At 62.1% G+C, this 26925-nt stretch overlaps 1 protein-coding gene across 1 annotated transcript; it reads right to left on the bottom strand.

The window, feature by feature from the left end:
* Window positions 1-2540: 2540 nt before the first annotated feature.
* On the bottom strand, window positions 2541-26836 carry FMNL1 (formin like 1). Its single transcript, XM_058423642.1, is given in 29 exon segments — window positions 2541-3934; window positions 4552-4639; window positions 4887-5010; window positions 5186-5278; window positions 5509-5610; window positions 5815-5978; window positions 6059-6188; window positions 6763-6843; window positions 6946-7014; window positions 7097-7331; window positions 8428-8630; window positions 9054-9175; window positions 9292-9328; window positions 9330-9592; window positions 9785-10022; window positions 10130-10231; window positions 10323-10472; window positions 10545-10655; window positions 12106-12180; window positions 12520-12613; window positions 12731-12807; window positions 13009-13117; window positions 14293-14424; window positions 14625-14708; window positions 15238-15311; window positions 15400-15483; window positions 15718-15801; window positions 21758-22007; window positions 26520-26836. Coding segments are annotated over 29 exon segments (3918 nt in total). The 3' UTR covers window positions 2541-3708.
* Between the last annotated feature and the right edge of the window lie 89 nt (window positions 26837-26925).

Below are 26925 nucleotides of genomic sequence, written 5' to 3' on the forward strand. Positions count from 1 at the left end.
GGCATTGGGACTGAGCCCAGGGGCAGCGGGGAGGGAGCAGCAGGACTGTCTGCAGGGCTCCTGGGCTCTGCATCTCAGCATTAACCTGAACTCAGGCCGCCTGCACGAGGGCAGGGAACCCTCCTGGGCCCATGGAGATGTCTGTGCTCCCCGGGCCCATGGAGATGTCTGTGCTCCCCGGGTCATGGAGATGTCTGTGCTCCCCGGGCCATGGAGATGTCTGTGCTCCCCGGGCCATGGAGATGTCTGTGCTCCCCGGGCCCATGGAGATGTCTGTGCTCCCCGGGTCATGGAGATGTCTGTGCTCCCCGGGTCATGGAGATGTGGGTGTTCCTCAGTCCATGGAGATGTCCGTGTTCCTCAGTCCATGGAGATGTCCGTGTTCCTCAGTCCATGGAGATGTGGGTGTTCCTTGGCCCATGGAGATGTCCGTGTTCTCTGGCCCATGGAGATGTCCATGTTCTCTGGCCCATGGAGATGTCCGTGTTCCCCAGGTCCATGGAGATGTCCATATTCCCTGGTCCATGGAGATGTCCATGTTCCTTGGCCCATGGAGATGTCCATATTCCCTGGTTCCATGGAGATGTCCATGTTCTCTGGCCCATGGAGATGTCCATGTTCCTTGGCCCATGGAGATGTCTGTGTTCCTTGGCCCATGGAGATGTCCATATTCCCTGGTTCCATGGAGATGTCCATGTTCCTCGGTCCATGGAGATGTCCATATTCCCTGGTTCCATGGAGATGTCCGTGTTCTCTGGTCCATGGAGATGTCCATATTCCCTGGTTCCATGGAGATGTCCATGTTCCTCGGTCCATGGAGCTGTCCGTGTTTCCCGGTACCCTCACAGCAGCATTAGCCAGGATTCACTCTCTCTGTTTTGCCCAAAGCCTTCAGTCCTGTTTTGCTGCCACCACAAGTGCCCAAGTGAGGCTGCAGGTTCCCAGCCCACCAGGCCTGGCCATGTCACAGTCCCTGAGCTGGGTTCTCCTCTGGGATGGTCTCCAGGCTGTGCTGCCAGCCAGCCCGAGCTCTCCCTGGCTCTCTGCTGCTGCCAGGACAGTTTCCTCTTCCCTTGGTTCGTCACTTTGCTGTGACAGGCACAAACAACCCGGCTTCCAGATGAAGGCAATACTGACAGCAGAAAGTCAGGGAAGATTTGCATTATCCTCGTTCGAATTTGGCTGGAACTGTCAGGTTTCATAACGGGTGTTTAGAACAGAACCCCAGCTCAGGGTGGGGAGGACAAGTAGGAGTGATAAACACAGATGGCTCTTGTCGTGCGGCTCCTTCCGGAAAAATCACTGTTGGTGAGGCGAGGTGGAGCCGAGGATCTCTTTGGGATGGGCAGTGGGGGAAGGTGCTGGAATGAGGAGCTTTGGAATGAATGACACTTTATAAAACTGTGATTTCTTGAAGTTAATGTTTTTGACCTGCGTTTTCACAGGGAAAAACAATAAAGCTAAAAAAAAAAAAAAAAAAAAAAGGATTTTGTTTGTTGCCGTTGCTGGTGGTTGGGTGTGTTGTCCCAGAGAACAAGATGGTGATGCTGGATAAGACATTTTCCAGGAAGAGGAGCCTGGTCTGATTAAACTCTGCTATATGATAATTACCCTTGGGTTTGGGGGATGCAGGACAAGTCAGGGAGGGTGCTGGCACTGCCCAGGCTCCCCAGGGAATGGTCTGCCAGAGCTCCAGGGATGCCCAGGGTGGGATTGTTGGGGTGTCTCTGCAGGGCTGGAGTGGGACTGGCTGATCTTTGGGGGTCCCTGCCAGCCCAGGATATTCTGTGATGCTGTGATTTCTGGGGCTCAGGAGGCAGCACTAACTTGCATGGATCTAAGCCCAGGTTTTGCTGAATACTCTGGCATCTCTCTCCTTCCAAGCAGACAGCCCCTTGTCCTCGCTCTGTGCTGTTGTAGGGGATTTGCTGCACTGGCAGCTGCTCAGTCTTGCCTTGGGAGGTGCAGGGGTGAGGCAGGGAGAGCTCTGGGGATCTCCCCCACACCTGCCTGTGCTGCAGCCCCTGTGCTGCCGCTGCTGCAGGAGCTGTTCGTCTGCACGGAGCTGAATCCTTCCAGGAAACGAGCCCAGCGGGCTGGGGGGCTGTGGCCAGGCTGCTGAGTGAGGACAGTTATCCTGAAACACATTTTTTGTGCTGTCAAGCACCCACGTGTCTGGGCTCTGAACAGACCTCAGATCCGTTGGCCTCAAAAACACGATGGGTGGTTTGTTGCTAGAGTTCCAGACTGGTTTGTGTCGGAAGGGACCCCAGAGATCATCTCATTCCACCCTCTCACCTCCCACCATCCCAGGCTGCTCCTGGGAAATGTCCAGCCTGGCCTTGGACCTTTCCAGGGATGGGGCAGCCACAGGCACTCGCTCCATCTTTCCATCCCTCCCTTCATCTTCCTCCCTCCATCCTTCCCTCGCTCCATCTTTCCTTTTCTCCCTCCTCACTCCATCTTTCCTTTTCTCCCTCCCTCCCTCCCTGGCAGCATCACCCCCCCCAAGCAAACCCTTCTCCAGACAATCCTTTATCCTCTGAGACATTTTATTACCAGATCTGCTTTAGATTAAACAGGCCTTCAGTATATAAAAATAATGTATACAAATGAGCAGTTAATGGTTTACATTTCTGGCTTAAAGGCATTTATAAGTTACACATCCATTTCCCATCCCTCCCCGGACACGGAGCCGGCGCTGAAGCAGCTTAAATACAGCAGGAAGCAGCGGCTGCTCTGGCTAAAGCTGGGTCGAGCGAGAAAGGACGGGAGGAGGGACAGGAGGAGGGACAGGAGGAGCGTCCTCGCATCGGGACGAGCGGGGGCTTTTTGCTGCAATAACTGCACCGAGAGGTTTAATTGCGGCACTGCGGGGTCGGGGCTCCTCGGCGGGGGAGGCAGCGGCAGCCGGGTCCGGCTCTGCGGCTCTCGGGGCTCTCGGGTCCCTCCCGCCTGGCGCAGCCTTTGGGATCGCGGGGCCGGGGGCTGCCGGCATCGCCTGCGTGTCCCGGCCCGCAGAACGGGGAGCCCCGCAGCGCTGACAGTCCCGGTTCATCCCAGAGGCTCCAGCCCCGGCAGTGCGGGTGATGCTGGGCATGCGGGTGGGCGCAGGTGCCATCACCTCGCAGAAACTTGGTCCCTGCTGCTGATCGCCGCGGCTACGGAGCCTCCCCTGCGGCGAGGAACAGCGCAGCGCTGCTCGCCACAGCCTCGGGGACACCCCGTGTGGGGGTGTTCCAATCCCTGCTGCCGCAGCACAGAGGAATTTGAAGGAAGACTTATAAAATCATGTAAAATAGCACCGCCGCCAGCGCCTGGGTCCGGGAGGTGCCCGGGGTGGGAGCTCTGCAGCAGCTCCTGGCTGGCTCTGCAGCGCAGGAGAAGGCGGCTCTCGGGGGGCTCTGCGGGCCCGGGGGATGTGCGGGCAGCGCTGTGTCCCTGGCTGAGCCCCCTCCCGCAGCCGCAATCCAAGGCACGGCGAGCTCAGGGTGCGAGGGGGCAGCGCCGGGGAAGGGACGGGACGGGACGGGACAGCCTCTCTTCTCCTTCCAGGACAAGATGGGGACCTTTCTGCGCTTCCCCCTTCCTGCCCATAGCCAGGAGGATCCCCCAGCCCTGCCAGCCTGGGGAGAGGAGCTCGGGGACACGGCCAAGCAAGCGCCGGGGGTGCCCGTGCCAGGCCCCAGGCAGGGCGGAGCTGGCACGTTAAGCGGCTGGAGCGGCTCGGAGCGGGCACCGCCCCGGGCTGAGGGACTGACACCCTGCGGTCCCATCGGCGTCGGGAGGACGGTCCTGCCCCGGTCCTGGAGCTGCAGGGACGGCGCCGGTCACAGCGCCATGTCCGGCGTCGCCTGCACGCTCTGCCCCGCCGCCCGTTTCTTGGCGCTGCCGCGGGCTTTGTCCCCCCGCCGGTACGGGTTGTTCCGCAGATCTGCACCGGGAGGAGCGCGGGGAGAGCATGAGCTCCGCTGCCCACCCGGGACGGCCGGGGTCCCGCCACCCAGCACGTTAACACGGAACGGTTTGGGTTGGAGGGACCTCAAAGCTCACACGGTGCCACCCCTGCCATGGCAGGGACACCTCCCACTGTCCCAGGCTGCTCCAAGCCCTGTCCAGCCTGGCCTTGGCACTGCCAGGGATCCAGGGGCAGCCACAGCTGCTCTGGGCACCCTGTGCCAGGGTTCACCCACACAGGAATGAATTTTCTTTTTTTTCTGAACCTTCAACCTAAATCTCTCCTTTGTTGCTTTAACCCCTTGTCTGTCCCTGTGCTCGGGAGTTGCTCCTCTGGGTGTGAGGACGCTCAGGAGGAGCCGAGAGCCGCACTCAACCAAGGGAGGAGCAGCAGCTACCAACCATCAGCCCAGGGGACCCCGAGCACCGGCTCCCGGAGCCCAGCACCGCCTCGGGGGCTGATCCCGGGTGGCCCCGGGGTTGGGGTTCAGCGTGGGGCAAAGCCGGCCACAACCTGGAGAAATCCCGGCGGGGAGGGGGAAAGCCCGGCACCCCCGCCCACCCGCGCCGGCCCCGCTGCTCCACGTTACCTACAGAGGGCTCTCCTCGTTGAAGCTCACGTCGCAGAAGAGCCGGGACGAGCGTTTGCCCGTCCGGGCAGTGAAAGGGACAGTTTTGAGAGCTGAGCAGAGCGATCCAGAGACAGCGAGGAGGAGCGGGAGGAGGAGAGAGGAGGAAGAAGCAGAAGAGGAGGAAGAGATATGAGACAGGGGAGGGAGCACTGGGCAGCTTTGCCGTGTGGGATGTGAAGGTGCTCGCAGGTAGGTTTGGTCCCTGTGATGGGGCTTGGTGACCCTCCAGCTCCTGTGACAGCCCTCAGGCCTCGGCACTGGGTCTGTGATGTGGGGACACCTGAAATCATCTCTCACCTGAAATGATATCCTCAATGGCCCCATCTTTGCCTTCGTAGATGAGCGGCTCCTTCACCATCTGCTTCTTCTTCAGCTCAGCAATCATGTCCATCTGCTGCCTCCTGGCCTTCTGGACAGGCAGCTGGGGAGGGCACAGGGCGCTCGAGCGGCGTGCTCACACCCCACAGGAGATGGGGTACCCCCACCTTCACCTCCCACCCCGCTCTCCCTCCCCAGGACCCGTTTAGTCCTCCCCCACCACTCAGCCCACTCAGGGCTGGGAGCCCACCAGGACACAGCCATGGGGGCACCTTCACCTCGGGCTGCTGCTCGCTGCCAGGGGAGCCGGATTCCGCCTCTTTGGCTGCGGCCTCTTGTTTCTTCCACAGCTCGATGTCCTGTTCTGCTTTCTTGGGAGAGGGGCAGGAAGGGTGTGCTGAGCACAGGACTGCAGCCTCCTTCCTTCCTCCCCTCACAGCCCCCAGCTCACCCCAACCCAGTTCCAAAATCTCTGACCATCCCAAAGACATTCCTGAGCCCCAGCCTCGCCTGTGACTCCTCTGACTGCTCCAAAATGGGCTCAGGTGCCCCAAATCTCCTCCCAGCTCTCAGAAACAGAGAACCCCGTGCCCCCTCCTACCTTGTAGGCTCTGATGAAGCGCATGAACATGGGGAAGAAGGTGGTGGGGGGACAGGTCTTGGGGTTCTCCCCGAAATACTCCACTGCTGACTCATACGCTTCCTGTGGGCAGAGACACCTGATCCTGGGGCTGGGCACTGCTGCCCATCGCCCACCACCTCCTTCCAGCCTCTGCCACCTCCCCATCCTGCCCCATATCCCTCCTGCCTGTCCCACTGGAGCAGACGGAGCAGAGGTGGGAGCAGAGGGCACCCCAGGGTGTCCCCAGGCAGGGGACTGCACCCAGGACCCCACCCCAGCACCCACCTTGGCGGTTTTGCTGTCGGCCTGCAGCTTCTCCATCACCTCCGAGTTGACCCTGAGGAAGTCCTTGAGCGCGGGGCTGTCGTCCTGTCTCATGAACTCCCTGCGCGTCAGCTCCATGCCCTGCTGCAGGCTCCGCACGTCTTGCAGGACCCCATCCAGGGACACTGCGGGCAGCGTGGGGTCAGGACAGGCTCGGAGTGCCAGGGGCTGCCCCAAGCCCCAGCCCAGGGCCCGTGGGCACTACCTGTGCCAGCCTTGTCGAGGAAGTGCAGCTCGGTGTGGAAGCCGGTGAGCTCCGGGTACTTCTCCATGATCACCCGCACCAGGTAATGCAGCAGCGTCTGCTTGCGGTCTGTGGACTTCATCTCCAGGAGCTGGGGCAGGGCAGGGTCAGCTCCAACCCGCAGCCACCACCCCCTCACCCCGCTCAGGGCTGCCTCTGGTGGCTTTATCCGTGCGGCTGCTCCGTATCCCTCCATCCCTCCGCTCCCACAGCTGGATCTGCATCGCTCCATCCCCCAGCCAGGTCTGCATCCCTCCATTCCCATGGCCGATTCCCATCTTTCTCCATCCCCGTGGCTGGGTCTGCGTCGCTCTGTCCCTGCAGCCGGTTCTTCATCCCTACATCCCGTGTGTGACCTTCCTCCCTCTATCCCTGCAGCTGGTTCCCATCTTTCTTCATCCCATCTTCCTCCATCAGGGAATCCTTTAACCTCTCCATATCAGGTCTCCATCCTTCTGACCCCATTCCTGTGCACCTCCATCCCTCTGCCTCTTCTCCTTGCCCCTCCAACACAACAGAGCCTCTTCATCCCTCTGTCCCCACAGCTAAACCTCATCTCCCTCCATCCCTACAGCTGGTCCTTGCGTCCCTCTGTCCCCTGGGCTGTCCCTGGCAGCGGCAGTGCCCCGATCACCCCCACACCGGGCGCCCCACACCGCCCCTACCGCGTCGAGGCTCTGCAGCCGGAAGCCGTAGGCAGCTCCACGCTTGCTGCTGTTCATGTAGTTCCCGAAGGCCAGGACGATCTGCGGGGACACCACGGCTTGGGGACACAGGGCCAGGGGGGCACGGCGCCTACAGACGCTCTGCGCGCTCCCACCGGGGCCAGCTCCCCACAAAGCCCTCACCTCCAGGATGTGGCGCAGTTTGCTGGAGGACTTGAGGGACATGGAGGCGGCGATGATGGCGTTGAGTTGCTGCGTGAGGAAGGGAAGGGCGTGAGGGTCCCGCAGGAGCCGGCCCCGCGCAGCCCCCGGCCCGCCCGCCCCCGGCGCGCACCGGCATGAGCAGCTGGGCCGTGTCGCCAAAGCTGCCCAGGAAGATCATGACGTTCATGCGCTCGGCCAGGCGCGGGATCTTGCTGAAGCGGATCATGAACTGGTCCTCGTCCGAGAGCTCCTCTGGTGGCTGCTGGTCCCGCTCGAACTTCCCGATCAGGGTCCGCTCGTACTCGGTGGGCAGGAAGCGCAGCAGCAGCTCCAGGAAGTCGAGGCTCAGGGCTTGCTGGTCGTAGCTGCGGGGAGGGGACACCCCTGGCACGGTCAGGCCCTGCCACAGGTCCTGAGGCCCCCCCCCCCGTCACCCCCGGCTGGTTCCTTCATCCCTCCACGCCCACAGCTGCCTCCTGCATCACTCCATCCTTCTATATCCTGGACCCTGCATCTCTCCATATGGATCCCTCCATCTCTGCCTTTGGATCCCACATCCCTTCTTTTCACAAGTGGTTCCTGCATCCCTCAAGCCCCACAACTGCTCTCTGCATCCATCTGTGTCTCCGTGTCTGGCCCTCACAGCCCTTTGTGTCATATTTCATTCCTGCAACTCTCCATCCCTGCAGCTGCATCTTTCCACCTCTGATCCCTCCACCCTCCATCTGTCTCCTGTCCCTGCACCCACACACCAATCCCTGCACCCCACCCCACCCCATCCCACCCCATCCCATCCCATCCCACCCCACCCCACCCCATCCCATCCCATCCCATCCCATCCCATCCCATCCCATCCCATCCCATCCCATCCCATCCCATCCCATCCCATCCCACCCCACCCCACCCCATCCCATCCCATCCCATCCCACCCCACCCCATCCCATCCCATCCCACCCCACCCCATCCCATCCCATCCCATCCCATGAATCCCATCCCATCCCATCCCATGGATCCCATCCCATCCCATCCCATCCCATCCCATCCCATCCCATCCCACCCCATCCCATCCCATCCCACCCCACCCCATCCCATCCCATCCCATCCCATCCCATGGATCCCATCCCATCCCATCCCATCCCATCCCACCCCATCCCATCCCATGGATTCCATCCCATGGATCCCATCCAATTCCATCCCATCCCATCCATCCCATCCCACCCCACCCCATCCCATCCCATCCCATCCCATCCCATGGATCCCATCCCATCCCATCCCATCCCACCCCATCCCATCCCATGGATTCCATCCCATGGATCCCATCCAATCCCATCCCATCCCATCCCATCCATCCCATCCCATCCCATCCCATCCCATCCCATCCCATCCCATCCCATCCCATCCCGTCCCCCTGCTCCCTCCGGGCTGTGCCCGCCCTTGCCCCACGCCCGGGCGAGCGCTCACGTCTCGATGGCCGTGCAGATGTCCTGGATGCTGCGGCCGCCCTTGCGCAGGGTGATGGCCAAGTTCTTGGCCCGGTTGGACTCCATGAGGGTCACCTTGCTGGGGGCCTTCTGCGTGGCCTTGGCCTTGAGGGCACTGATGTCCAGGGCGGGGCCCTGCGCCTTGGTCTTGAAATGCTCCTCAAAGTCACTCATGTCCAGCTCCTGTGGGGACACAGGGCTGTGGGCAAAGGGACGTCTGGGGTGAGGACGGCGCCAGAGGACCACGATGAGGGTGAGGAGTGAGGATGGAGATAAAGCAAGGGATGAGGATGGAACAAGGGGACGAGCGCAGGGACAGGGAGGGGCGAGGGGAGCAGAGGATGGAGATGGGGAAGAAGGAAAGGACAGGATGTGAGGATGTGAGGATGTGGATGGAGCAAAGGGACAAGGACAGGGGGAGAGGAGAAGCACGCCGGATCCCATGTCCCTCTCCAATGGTGGACACGGCACAAAAGAGTTTTCCTGACCTCCAGCTCCTCCCGCAGCCCTGTGACACCTCAGGGTGGGCACGAGGCAACCTCAGCATGGCCCAGAGCACTGAGCCCCCCGGGCAGCCCGTGCCCGGCCCTCGTCCCTGGCACTCACCTGCAGCACCTTCTCGTCGTTGAGCTCGGTGAAGACGGTGCCGTCGATCTGGCTCGGCTTCAGCGCCACCCAGTTGAAGACGGGCATGCGGAACTTGGTCTGGATCGGCTTCTTCACCTTCACTGCAGGGCCACGGGGAGGGGGGGCACGTCACGGGGGGGGGGGGTCCCAAACCCACCCCAGGGTGCCCCCAGACCCCTCCCAGGGAACATCCCCGCCATCCCCGGGCCGCACTCACCTGACCCGTTGGCAGCGGGGCCCGGCCCGGCCGGGGGGCTCCCCGGCGAGGGGTGGGGGTGGTGGAGGGGGGGGCACGGGGCCCTCCAGCCCCCCCGGGAGCGGTGGGGGGGGTGGTGGCACCGGGGCGCCCGGGAGCGGGGGAGCCGGGGGGGGCGCGGTGCCTGCGGGCAGAGGGGGTGGGGGGGGCGGGGGGGGGCTGGGCTCAGCCCCCGGCAGAGGTGGGGGGGGCGGAGGGGGTGGAGGCGGGGGGGCGGCGGGTGCCGGTGGGGGAGGTGGGGCTGGAGCCAGAGCCGGAGCATCTGCGAGGGAAAGAAGAGGTGGGTGAGACGGTGACACAGCAGGGCACGGTGCCACCGCCTCGCTCCCTCTGCCGCTGCGTTACCCCGAGTCCCGGGGCGCACCCCCGCAGCCCCCGCCTCGGTGTCTGCGCCCAGAGACTCGGCGCCGCGTGTCCCCGCCGGGAAGGGGACATCCCCTCGCACCCACGCTACCTGTGCAGGTGGCGGTGGTGTCGCTGGTGGCAGCGGCCTCTCCAGAAACCACGGGGACCGCGGGGGTTTCTATGACAACGGGGACAATTTCGATGGCGACGTCTCCGTCGGGCCCACGCAGGATCTGCACCAGCCCCTTCTCCTCGAGCTCCGCCAGCCGCCGCTCCAGCGCCAGCCGGTAACACTCCTGGGGCTGCGGGGACGGCGGGCTGGGCGGCCGCGGGGGGCTCAGCTGCTCCTGGAGAGGTGACAAGTCCCGGCAGGTCACCGGTGTCCCGCTGCACCCCTCGGAGCCCGGTCCCTCAGCCCCAGCCCTCCCTCGGCACCGCGGCACCCGCGGCTCACCCGCAGCGCCTCCAGCTCCCGCCGCGCCTGGCTCAGCTGCTTCTCCAGCTCCGCTATCTTGGCCATGGAGTCGTTCTCCGCATTCTGCAGCTTCTCCGTCAACTGTGGGCGACGAGGCGCCGCCGCTCAGCCCCGTCCTCATCCCTCCCTCGGGGCTTGCGTCAGCGGCTCTGCCCACGCGCCCACGGCCCACCTGGCTGACGTGCTCCTGCAGCTCCTCCATGTGCTCCAGCACCGCCGTCTTGGTCTCCGAGTCCTCCAGCATGGCCCCCACATCGAAGACGTTGTCCAGGTAAGCTTGGATCTGCACCTGCAGCTTGTCGCTCTCGGTGAGGCGCAGGGTCTGCCGAGGGACAGCCGGTGTCAGGGGCGGCGCTGGCGGCGCCCCCGGCACCCCCACCCTTGGGTCACCCACCTCCAGGTACTGGTCCAGCCCCAGGTGCGTGAACTCGTACTGCAGGAACACGCGGAAGTTCATGTTCTCCACTGAGTGCACCACGATGTTGATGAACTGCATGCAGGCCACCTGCGGGGACACGGCTCAGCGCGGCCACGGCACGGGCGCAGGGTGGCCCTTGGGGACGTTGCCCCAGCGGCTGCACCAGGGGTTGGTGGCCCTCGAGGACACGGTGGCCCTGAGGTGTGTGTGCATGGTGGTTTCCAGAGTCCTGGGAACATGATGGCCTGGGGAGAGTTTGGTGGCTAAGAAGTCCTTGGGGACACAATGCCATGGGCAGTGTGGTGGCTAAGAAGCCCTTGGGGACAGCAGAACAGCCTGGCAGCCCTTGGGACATGGCAGTCTTTGGGACATGGCAGCTCTTGGGACGTGGCAGCCCTCAGGACATGGCAGTCATTGGGACATGGCAGACGTTGGGACATGGCAGCCCTTGGGACATGGCAGCCCTTGGGACATGGCAGCCCTCGGGACATGGCAGCCATTGGGACATGGCAGCCCTCAGGACATGGCAGCCCTTGGGACATGGCAGCCCTTGGGACATGGCAGCCCTCAGGACATGGCAGCCCTTGGGACATGGCAGCCCTTGGGACATGGCAGTCTTTGGGACATGGCAGCCCTCGGGACATGGCAGCCATTGGGACATGGCAGCTCTTGGGACATGGCAGCCATTGGGACATGGCAGCCCTCGGGATATGGCAGCCCTCCGGACAGGGCAGCCTTTGGGACATGGCAGCCCTCAGGACATGGCAGCCGTTGGGACATGGCAGTCATTGGGACATGGCAGTCATTGGGACATGGCAGTCCTTGGGACATGGCAGCCCTCGGGACATGGCAGCTCTTGGGACATGGCAGCCCTCGGGACGTGGCAGCCCTTGGGACATGGCAGCCATTGGGACATGGCAGCCATTGGGACATGGCAGCCATTGGGACATGGCAGCTCTTGGGACATGGCAGCCCTCGGGACGTGGCAGCCCTTGGGACATGGCAGCCATTGGGACATGGCAGCCATTGGGACATGGCAGCCATTGGGACATGGCAGCCCTTGGGACATGGCAGCCCTCGGGACATGGCAGCTGTTGGGACATGGCAGCCATTGGGACATGGCAGCCCTCGGGACATGGCAGCCCTCGGGACATGGCAGCTGTTGGGACATGGCAGCTGTTGGGACATGGCAGCCCTCGGGACATGGCAGCCCTTGGGACATGGCAGCCGTTGGGACATGGCAGCCCTTGGGACATGGCAGCCCTCGGGACATGGCAGCCGTTGGGACATGGCAGCCCTCGGGACATGGCAGCCCTTGGGACTTGGCTCCCCCAGGACAGCACGGTGGCTCAGCAGCCCCTGAGGACATGGTGGCCTGGGGAGAGTTTTGGTGGCTCAGCATCCCTCGGGACATGATTCTATAGGGACAGTGTGGTGGCTTAGGACCTCTTGAGGCAATATGGCCTGGGGACAGTGTGGCAGCCCTGGTGACACGACACCCTGGGGACAGCAGAGCACAGGCCCAGCAGCCACTCACCATGAAGTCAATGTTAGTGTCATCATTTCGGAAATATTCCATCAGCTTCTCGAAGCGGTTCTTCTCCCCGCAGACCTTGGGGGGGAGCAGGGGGCTGAAGGCCAGGGAGGACATGGCCAGGGCGCACCCAGGAGGGTGGCAGGACGGGATTGGTGACACCATCCCAACCCTGACCGGTGCTGCCAGGCACCCAGCCCAGCTGGGACATGCCCTGGGGACACATGGTGGCATGGGGACATCAAGCCCAGTGAGTAGAACATCCTCAAGCGAGCCAGAGATTTGAGGGTGGTGCAGGGCTCTGCCACGCACAGGGAAAGCGAGTGACAGACCCAGCTGGAGCACGTGGGGACTGGGTGTCCCTGCTGGGGACTGGGTGTCCCTGCTGGGGACTGGGTGTCCCTGCTGGGGACTCACCTCCTTGAAGTTGTCGAAGGCAGCCAGGATGATGTCGTGGCCACCTCGGACCAGGCAGACAGCGGCCAGCAGCTCCAGCACCAGAGCCTTGGTCCTGCAGAGACGCGGCGTGAGGGGGCTGGGGCCGTGGGACGGGCCAGGGCACGGGGGGAGGGACAAGGGACAACAGGGGGCAGGGACAAGGGACAACAGCGGGCAGGGCAGCTCCTACCTGGCGCTCTTGTTGTTGAGGCTCAGGGTGATCTCGTTGACACAGGCCGGGTGGTTCATCACCAGGCTGAAGCCAGACTTGGGGGCGGAAAGGAGCGTTAATGGGCTCGTGTGTGGGACACTCCAGGACCGTGGGACACCCCCATCCCACGTCCCCACCAGGCAGGAGGTTGAATGAGGAATCTCAGGGAACCCAGACCCGGTCCCAGCCCGGAGCTGCCACCGCCGGGGATCCCGGGGGAGCCCCGGGCGGATCCCCCCGATGCCACCCGCTCCCACCTGGTAGTTCATGATGGCGCGGAGGCACATGATGCACACATGGACATCGTCCTTCTGGCTGACGAGCCGCGAGTTGCGCAGCGTCTTCCTGCTGTGCGAGGGGTTCAGCCTGGGCGGGGAGAGCGCGGCTGAGCGGGGCCCGGGGGAGGCGCGGGCGCAGCGGAAAGCGGGGAGGGGACAGCGCAAGGGGACGGCAGCGGGGGCGGGGGACACCGGGGAACCCTGGCGGCTGCACCCCACGGGAGAAACCCTCGCGTCCGTGCCCATCTGGAAGCCCTGGGACCGGGGGGGTGATGCGCGGTGGGAAGGGTTTTGGGGCCCCTCGTGCTCAGGGTGGTGTCGGAGGCTCACCGGGGCGGGCAGGAGCTGCCGGGTGACCTGGGGGCACTGTCCCCATCGCTGCCCCGGGCACCGCAGGGCGCGCTGGGGTGGACGTGGCGGAGGAGGGTGTGGATGTGCTGGTTCGAGAGGCAGCAGCTGGAGGCGCGTTAGAGCCTGCAGGACAGGAGGGAGAAACGGGGCTCCCGCGCCGCCCCGGGGACACCCGGGCTCGGGGACAAGGGATGGGACCCCCTGCGGGTGCCACGTCCCTCCTGACCTGTCCCTGGGGCTAGGAGGGACACCCCGGCTTCTCCAGAGCCGCTGGCAGGCGGCGAGGGACCCCCGCGGTGCCCGGGGTGCCACGTTACAGCTCCGGGGGTGACGGCGGTGAGGTGTCCCTGGGACCCCCCCCGCCCACCGGGGATGCTCCGCAGGCCCTGTCCCCAACACCGGTGACCAGCAGCGGGGTCCCGTGGGGTGTCCCCGTCCCGCCAGAGCCCCGTCACCTACCGTCAGCGCGTCCCCGGCAGCGTGCAAGACAAGAGCGGGGTTAGACGGGGCTGCGGCACCAAGCGAGAGCCACCGGCCACCAGGACCGGCTTGGGGGGACACAGGCCCGTCCCTCCGCCCCGGCTTTAAACCAAGGGGCTGCGATTTGCTCCCCCAAAACCCCCAATTTCTGTGTATTCCCGGGGTTTAAGCAGCGCACCTGGGGACGGTGGCGGTGCCGGGGTGGGGACACGGATCCAGCCCAGCCCCAGGCAGGGCTCGGCCCCTGGGGGCACAGAGGATGTGGCTTTGTCCCCTCCCTCAAACCAGCCGTGGGCGCCCATTTTTAGGACCGGGCCTGCGTCTCCCTGCCAAGCCCCTCTCCAAGCGCGGCGCGGCCGGGGGTGCAGCGAGGCGAGCGGGGGCACACGGCACAGGGACAGGGGGACACTTGGGGACGGGACCACACGTTACCTTACAGTGAGGGGCCGCATTTTGGAGGAGCCCTGGGTGGGAGACGAGGAGGTGCTTTTGTTCAGGTCCTCCAGCGACCGCTCCTTGCCCTTGTCAGAGCCGGGGCTGTTCTCTGTGCTCTCCATGTCATACCTGGTGGCCCGTGGGGACAGGGGCGCGGGTGAGACGTGGCACCCCAGCACGGGCAGATGCCCCTCAGGATTGCTGGGGACGTTCTGCTCAGCCCCAGCCGTGGAGCATCGCCCTGATGACAGGGGAGGCACCCCCAGGGACCCCCCGGCCCCGCTGAGCCCCAGGCGAGGCTGATCCCAGCCTCGGGGACAGGGACGTACGCGACGGAGCACTGGGCAAAGGCGAGGTACTCCAGCAGCACGTCCAGCCCCTTGTTCTCCTCGTTGAGGAACTCCTGGACCCATCTGGAGGGTGCAGAGGGTTAGTGGGCTCTGCCAACCCCCACATCCTCTCTCCCCTGCCCCCAGACACTCAGAGGAGCCACCCCCTGCCAGAGGTCCCCAGCAAAGGTGGCACACGCTGTGGACATGAGGTGGCACCACGAGCTGGCGTTTCTCTGAGGCCAGGTGAGTGCCAGGGTGAACCTGACAGATGGGGACAGCCCAAGGGCTCTCCTGTCACCACTGCCACCACTGCCACGACAGGACAGCCTGGCCCTGGGGACCGTGGCACTCACAAGGGGTCAGGACAGCCGGGGTGGGGGCAGGGTCCCTCCTGGCACCCAGGGGGTACTAGAGACCCCAAATGGGGTTCAGACCCCACAGCACCCCCAGCTGCCTCAGCACCCTCAGCTTCCCATCACAGCCCTCCTAAGGGGGCAGGATGAGGCCACAGCCTCCACATCCTGCTGTCACCCTCCAGCCAGAGCCAGCACATCCATCCCCGTCCCAACACGGTGGCAGCAGCTGGGTGCCAATGCCACCCCCACCTTACCCGATGTAGTTGGTCCTGAGGGAAATCTCCAGCTCCCGGAGCACCTGCGTCGACTCCTGCACTCGCCTCTTGAACTGTGGGATGGGCACAGCCATTGGCACCGTGCCTGTGCCCAGCCTGGCACGGGGACCGGGGGACCGGGGTGCAACGGGGACCCCTCACCTTCCTGCTGACACCCCCCGTGTCCAAGTAGCTCTTCAGCTTCTGGATGTAGGCGGACGGAGGGTTCTTCACCTGGAAACGCTCCTGCGAGCCCCAGAGAGAGGCTGAAACTGGGCCACCCGCTGTGGCACGGGGACATGCCGCTGTCCCCACAGCAGCCACCGTGTCCCTGTCCCCACCCCGACCGCATCAATGCTTAATGAGGTTAATGAGGTGCTGAGTCAGTAACGAGATGGATGTCAGTGCTTGGTACAGCCAGACTGATGCCCAAACCAAGCCACGAGCGGCAGCTGGGGACAGTGTGAGCTTGGACCTCACCTGGTCACAGATCAGCTCCCACTTCTTCTCGTTGTCGTACTGGTTAAGCAGCTTCATCTTGTCCGGGGGCAGGTTCATGGAATTCTGTGGGTGAAGGGTGTCAGCACTGGGGGTCACCCCAAACCCCCTGGGATGTAGCAGCCCCTGCTCAGCCAGCACTGGGTGCCCTTGCTCAGCAGTGGGAGATGGGGATACCCATGGGAGGATGAGGATGTTGGTGGAAGGGTGGGGACACTGGTGGGATGATGGGGACAACAGTGGGAGGTTGGGAAACACCACTATTCCCGTGATCTGAGCATCCCAATGACCCATCAGTGATGTCCCCACCTGAGGGTCCCCAGGGGGAGGACAGGAGAAAGAACTGGACACATCCATCCATGTCACGAGTGCACCGTGTGCCCAGCCTCAGCCAGCCCAGTCCCAGCAGGGCCACACAGGGTGAGGGATGGGGACACACGGACTGGTGACACAGCCGAGGGACCCCAGAGCCCGGGCCATGCTCGAGGGGTCACCACCGAGTCCCCCCCACCACAGGAGCATGACAAGCCCATCTGGGAAATCAGTGTTTATTGAGAGACAGTGATGTCAGGGCCTGGCGTGTCCCCACGTCCCTCCGTGCCACCGTTGCACAACCCCAGCCCCCACGGCCACCGCAGGACGTGACGTGGTTTCCGCTCTCGGCACCCGGCGCTGCCGAAACCGCTCCTGCAGCAGCGGGACACAGCTCCTGCCTCGGGGCTGCTCTGCTGAGGGGCGCCACGGCGTGATCTGCATGGGACACCCTCCATGGCCTGGGCCAGGCTGCAGCTCACAGCAGATTTATTTTGTTAAAAGACCCAAATTTTGGTGCTCCAACTCAGCTGGAGAGCACCTGCAGGCTGGCACCATGGTACATGGAGCAATGCACGGCCCCAAGCCGCCCCTAAATCCCAGTCTCGGGGTTCCCTGATGAGGAGGATGGGGACGTGGGGTGCATGCAGTGCTGGAACAACCACATCCTTGGAGGAAGGCATCTCCCAGGGCTTTGGTTGCCCACAGAAGAGCAGGTCCAAGGGGAGAGGTGCCGCTGTGGTGGGCAGGAACAGAAACCTCTCCCCCACCTCCAGGGAGGACCTGTCGAGCTGCTTTCACAAGAAGCCAAACCAGGAGCTGTGGGTGGGGAGGAGCTGGGTTTGGCTGGGGTTTGGCTGGCACGGAGGGCTGGGCAGGGGCTGCAGGGTCAGAAATGGCCTCATTGAGAAGCCACTGGAGCTGCTGGGTGGGTTCTGGGATGGGCCAGGTGACAGCAGCACCTGGCTGTCCCCACTGCTGGTCCCCGAGCTGCCATCCTCGGCATGGACGAGGGACAGCGCTGTGCCAAGAGACACCGCACACCCAGAGACCCCAGCCGGGACTGGCACATCCTCTGTGGACACCATGGGTGCCCTTGGCAGAGAGGGATGGTGGCACCTCCGCACGGACCGGCTTGAAGCCGTCACACGTGGGACCTGGACGGAGCAGGAGCTGCACGAGGCTGGGCCAGGGGACGCTGGGCTGTCCCTGTGGGGGCGGCTCTGCCCCCAGCCCCGCGGTCCCTCCCTTGCGGGCAGGATGTGGCACAGGTCGGGTACAAACTGGGTGGCGGCTGCCTCACGGGTGGGCTTGTGGTGCCGGGGAGGAAGCGGCTCCGCCGGGGAGCCTCAGCCGGCAGCACGAAAAAACCGGTTCTCATTTCCTGCCGGGGACGGGGGACCGGGGGTGGGAGGTGGGGCAGGGGGGGTGATGTGGGGCTGGGCAGATGATGTGGTGCAGGGCAGCAGCCAAACACCCCACGGGTGTCAGAGGAAGGACTTGGTCCTCCTCCTCTTCCTCCTTTGGGGACAAGGATGGAGGAGCCACAGCGACTTGCCCCCAGCAGCCACATCCCATCTGTCGTCATCCAGCACCCAGCACCCTCATCCCACCCCTGCCCGGGGCTTCCCGGCAGCCTCACAGCCCACCACGTCACTGAGGGGGTGCCACCAAATGTCCCCCAACAAGCCTGCCGTGACACGAAGCGCCACAGAGCCTGCAGTGCCGTCCTAGCTGTGCCCAGCCCAGGGTGAGGCTGGCTGGGACCCAGCACCAGCTGTGGGGTGAGCCAGGTACACTGAAACCAGGGCCAGGGGAGGTGAAGCAGCACCGACATCATTTTCTGGTACAAAACAACCTTCTCCTGTCATGGCTGGTGGGGACGGAGCTATTCTGGGTGTCAGACACCTCTTTGTGCTCCGCACGTGAGCGGGCAGCGCCGAGCAGAGCCGGGCTGAGTCGAGCTCTGCACCAAACCTGGCACAGAATGTTCCGGCATGCTCGGGGGAAGTGTCTGTGCTGCAAACCCCGCCAGGCTGAGCGTGAACCGGGCTGAACCCTGGCAGCGCCGTTTCTGGGGCACGGGCGATGTGCATCCACAGCCTGGGAATGGAAAGCCTCGGCAGCCTTGGGACAACGTCCCAGTGCAGACACCAGGCACAAAACCCTGCCACAGGGAAGGGCACAGGGCAGGGAACTGCAGCTTAGGGCTCTCTCCAGCTGCAGGAAGGAACAACATCTCCAGGTGCCCGGGTGACTGAGGGACCGTGCCACTCCTGGGGTGCTCTGTCCCTCATGGCCAGGGAGCGCCCCTGAGGTGGTTTGGGACGTGCCCAGTCCTGCGATGCCAGCTGTCCCATGGTGTCCCCTCCAGCGCCCCTGACTGCCACTGCATTTGTTCTCCTGCCTCTTCCCCGGGCTCAGAGGAAGGCACAGAGCAGGACCAGGCCTCCCTGACCTGCAGCAAACTGGGCTGGGGGACACTGCCAGGACCAGTTCATCCCATCAGGGATTCCCTGGATCCAGCCAGACCCAAACCCAGAGTGTCTGGAGGGACGGCCGGTGCAGGAGCAGGATGTCCCCAGGGTGGCGGGAGCGGGCTGGGGTGGGCGGCCGCTGCCGCCTGCAGCTCCGGCTCTATTTTAAGAACAAGCAGAAGCTGTGGAGCCGTGGAGAGGAGCCTGATCCTGCCAGCGTGCCCTCACCCCTGCTGGGTGCCTGCCTGCCCACCCTGCCCTGGGGTGTCCTCCTGGTTCACCCGGGGCTGCATCCAGCAGCACAGGGCGCTCCTGCACCAGGACTCTCCAGGCCCTGATCACAGGTAACTTCCCACCCAGGACACACGTCCCCCATGGGGACACCCTAGTGCAGCCCTACTCTCCCCCGTGGGGACACCCTAGTGCAGCCCTACTGTCCCCCATGGGGACACCCTAGTGCAGCCCTACTGTCCCCCGTGGGGACACCCTAGTGCAGCCCTACTGTCCCCCCGTGGGGACACCCTAGTGCAGCCCTGCTGTCCCCCGTGGGGACACCCTAGTGCAGCCCTACTGTCCCCCATGGGGACACCCTAGTGCAGCCCTACTGTCCCCCGTGGGGACACCCTAGTGCAGCCCTACTGTCCCCCATGGGGACACCCTAGTGCAGCCCTACTGTCCCCCCGTGGGGACACCCTAGTGCAGCCCTACTGTCCCCTTGGGGACACCCTAGTGCAGCCCTACTGTCCCCCCGTGGGGACACCCTAGTGCAGCCCTACTGTCCCCCCGTGGGGACACCCTAGTGCAGCCCTACTGTCCCCCTTGGGGACACCCTAGTGCAGCCCTACTGTCCCCCTTGGGGACACCCTAGTGCAGCCCTGCTGTCCCCCCATGGGGACACCCAGCCAGCCTTGGCCACCGTGCTGGAGCCGGGCCGGGGATGGATCCAGCAGGAAGCTGAGGACCAGTTCTGTTTCCTGGTTGAGCCAAGGCTGACAGTGTGGCCAGGGCTCGCTGGTGACCCGTCCTGCTGCTGGGGCCAACAGCACATCTGCAAACATCTGCAAACATCTGCAGCGGTGACGTTGGCCTTGCACTCCCCCACGTCCTGGGAGAAGAGGCAGCAAAGCCTCCACCAGGCAAAGCTCCCGGATGGAGCAGCCCCTGTCCCAGTCAGCCGCTGCTTGATTTTGACTCCACCACACCTCAGCTACAATTCCATTTGTATGTTCCCAATTAATGCCTCTTGACGTGCAAAGGGGGGAAAACCCTGATTGCTCCAAGCAGGAATATCCGAGCATCCCTACCTCAGCAGCAAAGATGCTTTTCCTCTGCTCCATCCCAAAAATCCACCTCATCACATCCCAAACCACTTGGCACGGGACAACCCTCCCATCGCTCTGCCAAAGCGGCATCTGCCACAGTGCCCCAGCTGGGAAGAAGCCAATTTTTGAGAATAAAGTTTTGGGAAACTAAATTCCCATTTCTTGGCACAGAATGGGTGTATCCATCCCCTTCCTGGCAGCAGTTTGGATCCCCATGGCTCCTCCCTGGGCTTTTCTGCCAAGGCTTTGTGCCACCAGCTCTCCCAGTTTGGGACATCCAGCCCAAAACTGATTTGTGCTGAGCTCTGAGGGCATCACTGTAACCATGGCAACGGGTGAGGTCTGGATCGTGTCCCACCAGGAGATTCCCAGCTCATCACTGGGCTCAGGAGGCAGAAAAGTTGAAGCCCGAATCAGGGAAGGTGTTTGTGGTGGGTGAGGGCAGAGGGACCCCCTGTCCCCATCTGGGTTCCGCTGCCCCCACAGCCACGAGAATGGGGAAGGGACTGCGAAAGGAGGAAGCAGGATTGGGACAGCCGCTTTCACAAGACACCCGCTTCCCGTCGGGGCATATCCAGCCCCCCGGGTGCCCTTTCTCCTGGAAAAGGGCCCTTCCTCGGGATGAAGGCAGAGAAGGCGGTGCTGAGGGCCTGGAGCAGTGCTTTCCCCTTTTCTGACCATTTTTTTGGGTTAGCATTTCCAACCTGCTGTGCCCAGCCCGGCTCAAAGTGCTGCTTCCTGGGGCCTCGCAGCGGAAACACCCCGAGGTCTCTTCCTGCCACCGCTGCTGTGACAGCCGGAGCCATCACAGGCACCGCACCCCACCCAGCCACCTGGCACCACGGCTGTCCCACGGCAATCCCCCTCGCTGGGAGTCCCTCGGGGGTCCCGCCGGGCAGGGACCCTCACCCTCATCCCCCCGCAACGGCGGCAGCTCCGGCAGCGCTGCTCGTCCCCAAATAATCCCATGAACTCCACGAAATTAAAAAGCTCCCGAGTAATTTGTGCTCGGGGCTGGGCTGGGGGTCCCCACCGAGCAGATCGCGGCAGATCCAACCGAGGGGATCCCGGTGTGCCGGCATCTCCCGGCGCGGGATGGGCAGGACGGCTCCGTCTCCCGCCAGGGGCTCGGGGGGTTAAAGCAGCAATTCTTTTTTTCTCGGAGCGTTTTTGAGGAGGGCACTGACGGCGGCTGGAGCGGGTTGGAGGGACCCGGCCCTCCTGGCGCGAAGGTCACGGCCGGCCCGCCCCGCTCAAGGACGGAGGGAGCGAGCGGGAGCCGCTCTCCCGCAGTTCCGAGCGTCTCCAGGAGCTGCCATCCACCCATCCCTCCATCCACCCATCCATCCCTCGGGAACTCGGCCCCGGCATCGCCCGCTGCCCACCGCCGGGAGGCCGGGAGCGGTGCCCGGGGCTTCCCCGGCTCCGGGGAGGAGGAGGAGGAGGAGGAGGTGAGCGAAGCATCGCCATCCGCAGCACCGGCCGCCTGCAGCGCGCCCCGGCCCTGCCGCCGATCCCGCCATGGCGGAGCCTGCCCGGGGTCCGGGACTCGGGCTCACCCCGAGAATTTGGGGGCTGGATCCCCCCCTAGGTGCGAGCGACGAGAGGAGGGGAGCGGCTGGAGGTCATCCCGGGGCAGGGCTGAGCGTCCCCAGGGAAACGAGGTGAGAGCGGGGCAGGCACCATTATTAATAAGAACATCAATTAAATAATAAATCACACAATCAACAGAACGCCGAAATAGCGACAATGCCATCATTATAACGACGGTAACGGCGCTAACGCTGCTGACGGTGCTGATGCCGGTAGGGATGCTGAGAGACCCCCCCCACGGCGGGTCGGGGTCCCCCCGGTTATGTCCGGCCCCCTCCCCGCCGTTCCCCCCGCGTCCGGCCGCCCGTCCCCGCTCACCAGGACGCGGCCGAAGCGCTCCTCCAGCTCGGCCGCCGCGGGCATGGGCTGCCGGGGGGGCGGCGGAGCGGCGGCGGCGGGGGGCGGCCCGGGCTGCGGGCGGTGGTCGCGGGGCTCCCGCGGGGCCGCGCCCCCCTCCATCCCCCCGGCCGCGTTGCCCATGGCGGGGGCGGCCCCGGCTCCGAGCCGAGCTTCGTCCGAGCCGGTCCCGGTCCCGGTCCCCGCCGCCGCTCGCCGGCGTTTGCAACTTCTGCGGGGCGTTATCGCGCTATAAACGCTCAGCCCGCCCCCCCCCGGCCCCCGCCCCGGCCGCAGCCAGAGGCGGCCCCGGCACCTGCTCGGCTGCAGCGAGGGAGCGGAGCGGCGCTGCTCCGGCACTGCTTACTGCAGCCCATTTGGTTTGGTTTATTTTATTTTATTTTATTTTATTTTATTTTATTTTACTTTATTTTATTTTATTTTACTTTACTTTATTTTATTTTACTTTATTTATTTTATTTTAGGCTTTTTATTTCGTTTTTTTTTTTACTTTATTTTACACTTGTTTTTTATTTCATTTTTTAATTTTATTTTAATTTTTATTCATACTTACAATATTGTCCTTAAGGAGTTTTTAAAATTTTATTTTACTTTATTTTTATTCCCCTTTTCCCTTTATTTTATCCTGCCTTATTTATTTCATTTCATATTCCCCTTATTCTTAAGTTTACTTTCATTCTATTTATCTAATCAATGTTTGCTTTAATTTTTCTCTTCTCTGTATGTGCTATTTCACTACATTTTATTTAATTACTTTATTCGTCTTATTTCATTCTATTATTTATTTTATTTTAAAATTCACACTCATTCATTTATTTTTATTTTTTTATTTAGGCTTCTTGACTTCCCTTTTATCTTAGAGAAACTGATGACTATTTTATATAACTTTATTACTACTTCATTCCATATCCTTATGTTATTTATTTCCTATTTCAATACCTCTTCGATTTCTTACCACTTATTATTTTATTTTTAACTGATTTTCCTAAAATTTTTTTCCCCCTTATTCACTCCCATTCACTCCCCAGCAGTTCGGGACGCTCCTGCCGTGCCCCGGCTGATGGGGACAGGGGACAGAGCTGGGCTGGCACCCACAGCGTCCCCGGGGCGGGGGCACAGCGCCCAGAGCCCCCTGGCACGGGGGCGCAGAGGTGGCACCCCAGGGACGCGCGGCTCTGCCCGCCCGGAGCGCCCCGGGCACATCCAGGGATCCCGCCGCGGCTGGCACCCGGAGCCCTGCCAGGGCAGCGGGGCACGGCACGGATCGCACCTGCTGCGGTGACACGCGCCGGGGTTTGGTGAGATTGGGTGAGAGCCGCCAAAATCGGGTGAGATTTTAGTGAGATTCATCAAAATTGGGTGAGATTGGGTGAGATTTTAGTGAGATTTAGCAAAATTGGGTGAGATTTGGGTGAGATTGGGTAAGATTTGGTGAGATTCATCAAAATTGGGTGAGATTGGGTGAGACTGGGTGAGATTTTAGTGAGATTCATCAAAATTGGGTGAGATTGGGTGAGATTTTAGTGAGATTTAGCAAAATCTGGTGAGATTTGGTGAGATTTTAGTGAGATTCATCAAAATTGGGTGAGATTTGGGTGAGATTGGGTGAGATTTGGTAAGATTTTAGCGAGATTCATCAAATTTTGGTGAGATTGGGTGAGATTTGGTGAGATTTTAGTGACATTTAGCAAAATTTGTTGAGATTTGGGTGAGATTGGGTGAGACTTGGTGAGATTTTAGTGAGATTGGGTGAGATTGGGTGAGATTTGGTGAGATTTTAGTGAGATTCATCAAATTTTGGTGAGATTTGGGTGAGATTGGGTGAGATTTGGTGAGATTTGGTGAGATTTTAGTGAGATTCATCAAATTTTGGTGAGATTTGGGTGAGATTGGGTAAGATTTGGTGAGATTCATCAAAATTGGGTGAGATTGGGTGAGATTTTAGTGAGATTCATCAAAATTGGGTGAGATTGGGTGAGATTGGGTGAGATTTTAGTGAGATTTAGCAAAATTGGGTGAGATTGGGTGAGACTTGGTGAGATTTTAGTGAGATTGGGTGAGATTTGGTGAGATTTTAGTGAGATTAATCAAATTTTGGTGCGATTTGGAGAGATTTTAGTGAGATTCATCAAAATTGGGTGAGATTTGGTGAGATTTTAGCGACATTTAGCAAAATCTGGTGAGATTTTAGTGAGATTCATCAAAATTGGGTGAGATTTGGGTGAGATTGGGTGAGAATTGGTGAGATTTTAGCGACATTTAGCAAAATTTGGTGAGATTTGGTGAGATTTTAGTGAGATTCATCAAATTTTGGTGAGATTTGGGTGAGACTGGGTGAGATTTGGTGAGATTTTAGTGAGAGTCATCAAAATTGGGTGAGATTTGGTGAGATTCACCAAAATTTGATGAGATTTGGTGAGATTCACCAAGAATTGGTGAGATTTGGTGAGATTTGGTGAGAACCACCAAAACGCAGTAAGATTTGGTGAGATTTGCAAAAATTTGGTGAGATTTAATGCCCTTTAGTGAGACTCGGTGAGATTCGCTGAGTTTTGGTGGAACGTGCTAAAACGTAAAACTGAAGGAGAGAGGTGCCGAGAGGTGAGGATGGATCCAGAGGGGTGAGGATGGATCCAGAGGGGTGGGGATGGATCCAGAGGGTCAGGGATGGATCCAGAGGGGTGGGGATGGATCCAGAGGGGTGGGGATGGATCCAGAGGGGTGGGGATGGATCCAGAGGGGTGGGGATGGATCCAGAGGGGTGAGGATGGATCCAGAGGGGTGGGGATGGATCCAGAGGGTCGGGGATGGATCCAGAGGGGTGAGGATGGATCCAGAGGGGTGGGGATGGATCCAGAGGGGTGAGGATGGATCCAGAGGAGCAGGGATGGATCCAGAGGGGTGGGGATGGATCCAGAGGGATGAGGATGGATCCAGAGGGTCGGGGATGGATCCAGAGGAGTGGGGATGGATCCAGAGGGGTGGGGATGGATCCAGAGGGGCGGGGATGGATCCAGAGGGGTGGGGATGGATCCAGAGGGTTGGGGATGGATCCAGAGGGGTGGGGATGGATCCAGAGGGGTGGGGATGGATCCAGAGGGTCGGGGATGGATCCAGAGGGGTGAGGATGGATCCAGAGGGGTGAGGATGGATCCAAAGGGGTGGGGATGGATCCAGAGGGGTGGGGATGGATCCAGAGGGGTGGGGATGGATCCAGAGGGGTGGGGATGGATCCAGAGGGGCAGGGATGGATCCAGAGGGGCGGGGATGGAGCCAGAGGGATGAAGATGGATCCAGAGAGTCGGGGATGGATCCAGAAGTGTGAGGATGGATCCAGGGGGGTGGGGATGGATCCAGAGGGGTGGGGATGGATCCAGAGGGGTGGGGATGGATCCAGAGGGATGAGGATGGATCCAGAGGGTCGGGGATGGATCCAGAGGGGTGGGGATGGATCCAGAGGGGTGAGGATGGATCCAGAGGTGTGAGGATGGATCCAGAGGTGTGAGGATGGATCCAGAGGGGTGGGGATGGATCCAGAGGGTTAGGGATGGATCCAGAGGGGTGAGGATGGATCCAGGGGGGTGGGGATGGATCCAGAGGGGCGGGGATGGATCCAGAGGGGTGGGGATGGATCCAGAGGGGTGGGGATGGAGCCAGAGGGGTGGGGATGGATCCAGAGGGGTGGGGATGGATCCAGAGGGGTGGGGATGGATCCAGAGGGGCGGGAATGGATCCAGAGGGGCAGGGATGGATCCAGAGGGGTGGGGATGGATCCAGAGGGGTGGGGATGGATCCAGAGGGGTGAGGATGGATCCAGAGGGGTGGGGATGGATCCAGAGGGGTGGGGATGGATCCAGAGGGGTGGGGATGGATCCAGAGGGGCAGGGATGGATCCAGAGGGGTGGGGATGGATCCAGAGGGGTGAGGATGGAGCCAGAAGTGTGAGGATGGATCCAAAGGGGTGGGGATGGATCCAGAGGGGTGGGGATGGATCCAGAGGGGATCCAGCACCCCAGGAGCTGCTGTGGTCTGAACCCCCTGCCCAGCCCCAGCACCTCCGTCTGCCTCCCGCAGCCTCTCCGGCCCAGCAGGACCTGCCAGGTGTCACCCACAGCCCCGCAGGGACCGGGGGAACACGCCGGGCCTGTTCTGCCAACCTCCCCCACCCTCTGCAAACCCCAAATTCGGGGCAGGGACACGTGAGGACAGCAGGCACCAATCCCCTTGTGTCCATCCCCAGGTATTTGGGAGCCGGGAGAGCGCCCACAGAGAGCTCAGCAGCACCAAAATTGGGGTCACCCACATTCGGGGATGCTCTGATAGTCCAAGGCTGAGTTTTGCAGCCAAAATCTCTTCCGTTAAATATTTCAGCTTCTCATTGAATATTTTACGTTTCCTTTCCGGATCCATGTTTGAAGGGAAGGCGTTGCAGCGCTCTGTGGGCACAGGCACACACGTGCTCCTGATGCGGTCCCAGAGGTGGGGACAGGGGACCGGGGGGAGTCCAAGGTCTGGGACCTCCAGGAGCTGCATGGTGGGATCACGGAATGATGGAATGCTTTAGTTTGGGACAGGCCTTAAACAGCACCCAGCCATGGGCAGGGACATCTTCCACCAGACCAGGAGGCTCCAGGCTCTGTCCTCGGACACTCCCCGGGATGGAGCAGCCGCTTTGGGATGAAACCCGAGAGCTGTCGGAGCATCCAGGCAACGCTTTCCCGACCTCGGCTGGAAAAGGGTGCGAGGACCCGGGCGCAGGGGCCGGCTGAGGCTCTGGAGCCGCAGCAGAAGCAGGGCCAGGCCGACAGTACCATCTCCTGGGGCTGCTGCAGCGAGCCCGGGGCGCGCCGGGGGCGACACGCGGCTGCAGCGCCCTGCGCAGCGGGACGCGTTCCGTGGCTTCTGCCGGCTGCCACGGGCACGGAGCCCGGCTGGAAACGGGGAGCCCAGGCTGGGTTTGGGCTGCCGGAGGCGCTCGGTGCAGCCGGGACGGGGCGGTCCTTGCACCAGGGACGCCAGGAGGATGAGCTGCGGGAGCATCCCGCCCGCCCTCGTCCCGGCCCCAGGCACTGGGATGTCTCCGGAGGTGGGAAAGCACCCAGACCGCCCGTGGTTGGGGAGGGGGCTTC

Source organism: Hirundo rustica, chromosome 27, assembly GCF_015227805.2.
Source record: "Hirundo rustica isolate bHirRus1 chromosome 27, bHirRus1.pri.v3, whole genome shotgun sequence".
Classification (NCBI taxonomy): Eukaryota; Metazoa; Chordata; class Aves; order Passeriformes; family Hirundinidae; genus Hirundo; species Hirundo rustica.